A 7,500-nucleotide genomic window follows, 5' to 3' on the forward strand; every position below is an offset into this window, starting at 1 on the left:
GTGTGTGTGTGTTTGTCTGTGTGAGAGTGTCTGTGTGTGAGTGTGAGAATGTATATATGTGCAAGTGTGTGTCTGTGAGTGTGTATATGTGTGAGTGTGTGTCTGTGAGTGTGTGTGTGTGTCTAGAGGAAGGATTGGCACTGATGTGCAAGTAAACCAACACAAGCTGGTCCCTAAAAACACGCCAATGAGACTGCGGTTCATCAGAAGCCCCGCCTACTTCTCCTTAAAAACATTAAACCCCTCCCACTTAAAAAAATGGTCCGTGACCAAAACAGTTTTTTTTATTAAATATATATTTATATAGAGAGAGTATAGAGTATAGAAGTGGGCTTTATCCACCCGAGTGGACCTTCAATAGCAACTCTGTAAAACTCATCATGGGGTCGGTGGGGGGAGGGGTGGGGTGGGGGGAGGGGATCCGATCTGGAGTAATAAACATCGAACAATATTTTAGGGGAAAAAAATTTAAAATAATAAAAACAATAATAAACACTACAAAATATTAGCTGAAGTGGTTCGGTTTCTTTTAACGATAAACAGAGCATCGGCATCGTCCTCGATCTCGTCCTCACTGAGAGACACCATCACTCGCTGGGGGGACGCAGGGGGACGCGGGGGGGCGCAGGGGGAGATGTCCACCAGAAACTCAATAAAAGATGAAACACAGGCTTCAGCTCTGAAAACGAGAGAGAGAGAGAGAGAGAGAGAGAGAGAGAGAGAGACGGGAAGAGAGAGAGACAGACGGGAAGAGAGAGAGACAGAGAGAGAGAGAGAGACAGACGGGAATAGAGAGAGACAGAGAGAGATATCAGTGGAACAATAATGCTCATTAGATAAATGAATGAGTTGTTGATGAGACGTGATATTCTGATGATGATGATGATGATGATGATGATGATGATGATGATGTAACACGACTTTTATATCTCAGTAACAGATCCCAGTGTGAACACCATGATAATGGAGCTTGTGTTTACACACCACTGAACACTCCGCTCTCTCTCTCTCCCCCTCTCTCTCTCCCCCTCTCTCTCTCCCCCTCTCTTCCCGTCTGTCTCTCTCTCTCTCTCTCTCTCTCTTCCCTTCTGTCTCTCTCTCTCTCTCTCTCTTCCCGTCTGTCTCTCTCTCCCTCTCTCTCTCTCTCTCTCTTCCCGTCTGTCTCTCTCTCCCTCTCTCTCTCTCTTCCCGTCTGTCTCTCTCTCTCTCTCTTCCCGTCTGTCTCTCTCTCTCTCTCTCTCTTCCCGTCTGTCTCTCTCTCCCTCTCTCTCTCCCTCTCTCTTCCCGTCTGTCTCTCTCTCTCTCTCTTCCCGTCTGTCTCTCTCTCCCTCTCTCTCTCTCCCTCTCTCTTCCCGTCTGTCTCTCTCTCCCTCTCTCTCTCTCCCTCTCTCTTCCCGTCTGTCTCTCTCTCTCTCCCTCTCCCCATCAGTGTGACTCAGTCTCTAATCACAACAACAGTATTAAGAAGTAATTAATTAGATATAGAACTTATAGTTTATAGTAATTAAAATAGTTATATATATGGGACGAGGTGTGGTTCTCTCTCTCTCTCTCTCTCTCTCTCTCTGTCTATCCTCTCTTTCTTTCTCTCTCTGTCTCCCTCTCTGTCTCCCTCTCTTTCTCTGTCTCTCTCTCTCTCGCTGTCTCTCTCTCTCTCTCTCTCTCTCTCTCTCTCTCTCTCTCTCGCTGTCTCGCTCTCTCTCTCTCGCTGTCTCGCTCTCTCTCGCTGTCTCGCTCTCTCTCGCTGTCTCGCTCTCTCTCGCTGTCTCGCTCTCTCTCGCTGTCTCGCTCTCTCTCGCTGTCTCTCTCTCTCTCTCGCTGTCTCTCTCTCTCTCTCGCTGTCTCGCTCTCTCTCTCGCTGTCTCTCTCTCGCTGTCTCTCTCTCTCTCTCGCTGTCTCTCTCTCTCCCTCTCCCTTGATAAATGTTTCTCTCTCATTGTCTCAGTCTAGCTTTCTTTCTGCCAGTTTATCTGACTACCAGTCTCTCTTTACACTCTCCAAAAAACAGAAAGACCCCCCCCCACACACCCCCACACCACCACACACCTTTACTCCTCGTCCTCAGACAGCTCCGTCTCCTTGTGCACCACCACACGGGTCACAGACATGTCCGGGTGCTGCTCTTTGGCTTCCTTTATGGCCTGGGCTAAGGCCTGCCACACACACACACACACACACACACACACACACACAATAAAGTGTCATGTCAGTGCTGAGGAAGTGAAGCAGATCCTTCTGTATTTATTTATCTACTCTGTGTTGGTTGGTCCTTCTGTAGAGGTTTAATGTTTAATAAGAGCCCTTTTAGGGTCTGGAGGAGGTTTGGAGCAGCATTAACAGTATAAAAGTCAGTTTCTACGGAAACAGTGGTGTTTGTTACGATGCTCTCTAGACTCCCACGCTCTCACTGTACATCCTTAATGAGAGAGAGAGAGAGAGAGAGAGAGAGAGAGAGAGAGGGAGAAGAACCAATCTCAGACCAATCTAGTCTGACTCTATGTATGCATATGTGTGTGTGTGTGTGTGTGTGTGTGTGTGTGTGTGTGTGTGTGTGTGTGTTACAGTCTAATGCTGATGCCATCTCCAGCAACACTGAACACAAAATAATTGAGAGATTTGTGTGCGGGAGGAAAAGAGTCCAGAAGATCAGCTTCTGCTAAAACATTCCTCAGGTTTAAATAAACAGCTTGGTGGGGAAAAAAAAGGTGTCCCAAAAGGGGCGGAGCCTCAGTTACATTCCAGCAGCCAATCATAAACTAGCCAATCACAAGCACTGCTACAGAGACAGGGAGGCCATTTTGGCTTTAATGTTCTTCTCGTTTCAAACGTAACTCCCGAACACACAGCTAGTCGCGGTCCCAAACCCGTCCCTGTAACCATGGCAACAAAACGGACGAGCGACATCCGGTTTTCCGATTCCCATCGGATCGTGATTTATTTAGTGGGTGGGTTTGCTTTCAATTCAGTTCGGTTAAAGTGTGTGTGCGTGTGTGTGTGTGTGTGTGTGTGTGTTCACCTGGTCATGATCGATGTCAGAGTCGCCTGTGATGACGATGCGCTTCTCGATCCGTGTTTCTGAGAGCCCGCCTTTTAGTGTCTGTCAATCAAAAATAATAATGTTAATAAGTTAATCAGAAGATGTGTGTGTGTGTGTGTGTGTGTGTGTGTATGTGTGTGTTACCTTGGTGATGTGTGTAGTAGTGGTTGTACACAGAGACTCCGAGGTGATGGTCTGAGCTGTCATGAGTACACCGGGCTCACCATCTCCGGCACCATCCGTCTGCCCGACACACACACACACACACACACACACACACACAGTGAATCTACACACAGTTATTTTCTAAATTCCGCGCCCTGTGTGACAGCAGCCAATCAGAACAGAGCTGAAAGTGGAAACAATCACAATTGGTCAGCTACAGAAAAGACAGAAGGGGGCGGGGCTTATCACTCGCTCAGGTTCGTTCATAATGATAGTAGAACGCTGATACCCGGAGACGGAGTGTGTGAGACGGACGGGTGGAGATGAGCGGTGTGTTCAGGTGCTCTTACCTGAGCAGCTTCGTATGTGATGGTTTTGGTTTCCGTGTGAACGATGGGGACCTCCGTCGTGGTGATCTCCGTCTTCTGAGCTGCAAAAGTGTCTGAGATGGTCACCATTTCTGTTTTCACCACCGGGGGCTACGGGTTCAAGGGGAGAAAAGTCAGAGCATTGCTAACACACACACACACACACACACACACACACACGGCAGGAGGAGTCTCATGCTTTAACAAACTGAAAGAAAGAAAGGCCAGAAGCTGTAAATTAGAGATCTATGGTGTGGTCATGCAACTCAAACACAATCAACTAAAAGTTTAACTCAAAGTGGAACAAAAACAAGCTGAAATCAACTCGGACACTAAACTGAACTGAAGTGGGATCGGTGCATGCAGCTGGAACAGGAACTTCACACAGAAGGAAGCAAAACACATCACATGCTGATCTCTGGTACGGTTTATATAAAGGGATGCTGCTGCTTTACTGCAGGTTTGGGTTTTCTGAAGGATAAAACACACACACACACACACACACACACACACCCACACCCCTGCAGGTAAAGCAGTGTGTGTTTGGAGAATGAGTGGGACGGCAGATGAGTCATCTTTAGCAGTAACGAGTAGCGCACGCTCATCCCCCAGGAACACACACACACAACATGCAAAAAAAAAACAACTTTAAGCTCACTTTGTCTCTCTCTCACACACACACACACACACACACACACACAGGGGGGAAAAGCACAAACTAAGATTGAGTGTACAAGGACATTCTGGCATCTTTCACCATGTATTAGTATAGTATAGAAGTGTGTGTGTGTGTGTGTGTGTGTGTGTGTGCGCACACACGTGTATGTGTGTGTGAGTGGAGCTCAGCGTTTTCATTCATTCATGCAAAGGTGCTCTGCCCCAGATCGTCTCCTATTGGCTCTAGGACAATTTGAGGTTCTGGAACTTTCCTGAATGAAACCACAGTTCCATAATCTTTTACAACTGTCCAGGAAAGTTCTCACTCAGGAAAGGTTCTCACTCAGGAAAGGTTCTCACTCAGGAAAGGTTCTCACTCAGGAAAGGTTCTCACTCAGGGAAGGTTCTCACTCAGGGAAGGTTCTCACTCAGGGAAGGTTCTCACTCAGGAAAGGTTCTCACTCAGGAAAGGTTCTCACTCAGGAAAGGTTCTCACTCAGGAAAGTTCCTCCTCTTTTCTTTAGAAAGTTCTTGAAGCTTGGTGGAAATTAAATTTTCTGTATTGTTGCCAGATACCCAAATGTCCTTGTTACCTGCAAGCACCATTCACCACAGTGACTACACACAGTACATAAACGGCTTGCTGTGTGTGTGTGTGTGTGTGTGTGTGTGTATAAAATTAAGATGATGAATAATTTTAAACCAAAAAGAATGTGATATGAATAAAGGGTGACTTTTGGACAGACGTGTCATGGCGTATCTCTTTTCTCTCGCTTCTTTCATGTGTATTAATTGACAGAAATGAACGAGGCGGCCGATTTTGCGAGTGAAAAAAGAACAAAGATATAGATGTGTTCTCTGGAGGGGAGGAAAGGCAGCAGGACAGGCATGAAAGGATGATGGAGGTGGAGGAAGAGGAGGAGGAGGAGGATGGCAGAGTCAGCCATCTTTGCAAGTTCATGGGGTTTCAGCCAATTACCTCCGAGCAACAGATCACCTGCGGGACGCGCTCCGTTTCCATGTGAGACGCGTCACCGTTGATGACACGAGTCTCCTCCTCTTGCTCCTCAGCCACAGCACATGGAGTGGGTGGAGCTTCAGCTTCATCAGCGTGACCATTGGGTGCTTCATCGGGTGTCACCAAGACGTCATCTCCTGACACGTCCTCTTCTGCCTGTGCTGATGGCTTCTCTTCTTTCAAGGACTCGCTCACTGGCTGGAGCTCCACCTCTGTAGGTGTGGCTTCTTCATTAAGCTCCACCTCTTGTTCCTGCTCTTCTTCAGGCTCTTCTTTGATAAGATGGGTGGAGTCTGTGGAGGTGGGAAGCTGAGCGTGATACTCCGCCTCCTCTTCGCTCTCGCTCTCTGACGACCCGCTCTTTTCCGGCTCCTCCTCCTCTTCCTTTGCTTCCGGGGCTTTCTCTGTAACCATGGTTACATCGGTGAACACATCAGGGACCGGGCTTTTGGGCTTAGTTCTTTTGCCCTCTTCGATAACGATGATCTCCTCCATGACTTCTATAACCTCGGGCTGACCGTTAAGCCCTGAATTCTGTTCGTTCTAAAACAAACGACATTTAAAAAAAAAAAAACAACAACAACAAACAAACGAGGGATGGAGAGAAAAAACAGAAACAATGACCAACACAGATAAATGAAAACAAACAAACAAAAAAAAAGAACTAATATCACATTGAAAGAAACACAATTAACATGTAGGAACATAAAACAGATGGACCAACGTATATATGACTAGATAGATGAATAGATGTATGGATGGATGGAGAGATAGATGGATGAAGCAGTGTGTGTGTAGGGGCTAAGATGAGGTGAGAGTTAGCTTGGTGTTAGGTTGCATTTAGACGCCACCTTGCTGATGTCATCGCTGTCACACAGTGCGCTCTCGAGGTGGGCGGGGTTTATCTGCGGAAAATAAACGGTAACCATAGGCAACTGTCACTCAAAGCATGTGTTTACGATGAGAAAAATACACCGTATCCACACACATATAAGTCAAACAAACAAACAAAACAACAAAAAGGATGTGATCAAATGTGGATGATTTCCGAAGCAAATTCTTTAAAAGTTTTGTCCATTCTGGTCTCCTGGTTACTGGTATTAAATATTTTGGTTGAAAGATCGAAGCTACTTCTGTTTTTACTTTGACTGGTTAAAGCCTCGCCTTAAACCGTCTCAGTGCAACACCACTGTCCGAGAATAACAGCCTACCGAAGATGTGACGTCCAATTATTTAGCTAAATAGCAAGACCAAGTCTGGACACAAACTTCTAAAAGTTTGTAGTTGAGCAGAGTTAGCCATCGCACGTAATGAGAGAGAGAGAGAGAGAGAGAGAGAGAGAGAGAGCGCAAGGCAGGCAGAGAGCACCTCGAACCGTGCAGCAACATCGCCCTCTGCTGGAGAGACAGTGCCACTGCGGGACTCGAGGAAACGTGACAAACACAGAGAGGTGAGCTCCTCTTCTAAACTCTACATATAGACAGACACGATGAAGAGGAGGACAGGTGGAGGACAGGAAACAGAGGAACAAAGAGGACAAAGAGACAGAGAAAAATAAAAACAACATTATCCAGGTCTTGTAGTAGTGAGACAGTGATTGGACTTTTCTGTTCTGTGATGACTTGTTTACACGATTCTGTCTTCCACGGTTGTCTTTGAACGAGTGTCGGACTGAGCCTTCGACCTCCAGAGTTAAAGCTTTTGGACCATACCATTCCTGGAGGAAAAGGGGGAGGAGCTAATGCTCTCCTGAGACGGTATCTAATCTGGGTCGAAAGTGATGTTCTACGTGCTGCAAGTTGTTTCGTTTTATAGCAGCGTTTCGTTTCGCAGGTACACGACTACAATCAGAAACCCCACAAAATGCTGCACTTGGTTACAGGAAATGGTGTCATTTGGGACATTTGGCCAGATACACAGTTGAGGTGTCATATTTACGCGATAGTTCACAGGGACGCAGTCTGATGAGGACCCTTTATGAGACCCTTACAAACTGTATCGTGTGAATCTGTTTAGTGACCATCTGTATGTGTTTACTGATCTGTAGTGATTAGTAGCTTCATGTAAACCACCACAAACCTGACAGGTTAATTATACTTGTGTCTGTATCTGTATACAGATCTGTATAGAGACACAAATTAGAAGACATGCCTATTTATAGGTTAATATAAACAAATGTGGGACAAACGTGTGAAATATTAAATTGCTGGCTAACAGCTGGATAGACAGCTGCTGCTGAGGTGGGCGTGGTCTAA

The 7,500-nt window shown here is 46.3% G+C and overlaps 2 protein-coding genes across 13 annotated transcripts in view; both read right to left on the bottom strand.

The window, feature by feature from the left end:
- Positions 1-588, bottom strand: part of LOC132854965 (histidine-rich glycoprotein-like) — a 1,931-nt gene extending 1,343 nt beyond the window's left edge. The window contains exons 1-2 of the mRNA XM_060883648.1: positions 535-588; positions 1-122 (exon numbers count right to left, since the gene is read on the bottom strand). The exon at positions 1-122 is cut by the window's left edge and continues 581 nt beyond it. Coding sequence (XP_060739631.1) covers positions 1-122; positions 535-588 — 176 coding nt within the window. The remainder of the gene's footprint in view (positions 123-534) is intronic.
- epb41l2 (erythrocyte membrane protein band 4.1 like 2) overlaps positions 1-7,500 on the bottom strand; it is a 47,904-nt gene that overhangs the window by 1,343 nt on the left and 39,061 nt on the right. For 11 of the 12 annotated variants that reach the window (XM_060882758.1, XM_060882757.1, XM_060882768.1 and 8 more), the window contains 7 exons: positions 6,097-6,150; positions 5,207-5,788; positions 3,553-3,681; positions 3,182-3,280; positions 3,017-3,097; positions 2,047-2,153; positions 1-679 (listed from right to left, as the gene is read on the bottom strand). The exon at positions 1-679 is cut by the window's left edge and continues 1,343 nt beyond it. In XM_060882758.1, the coding sequence (XP_060738741.1) occupies positions 2,049-2,153; positions 3,017-3,097; positions 3,182-3,280; positions 3,553-3,681; positions 5,207-5,788; positions 6,097-6,150 (1,050 nt within the window). In that variant the 3' untranslated portion in view covers positions 1-679; positions 2,047-2,048. The remainder of the gene's footprint in view (positions 680-2,046; positions 2,154-3,016; positions 3,098-3,181; positions 3,281-3,552; positions 3,682-5,206; positions 5,789-6,096; positions 6,151-7,500) is intronic. The other variant, XM_060882759.1, reaches the window with a different exon arrangement.

The sequence above is a fragment of the Tachysurus vachellii genome, chromosome 12 (assembly GCF_030014155.1).
Source record: "Tachysurus vachellii isolate PV-2020 chromosome 12, HZAU_Pvac_v1, whole genome shotgun sequence".
Classification (NCBI taxonomy): Eukaryota; Metazoa; Chordata; class Actinopteri; order Siluriformes; family Bagridae; genus Tachysurus; species Tachysurus vachellii.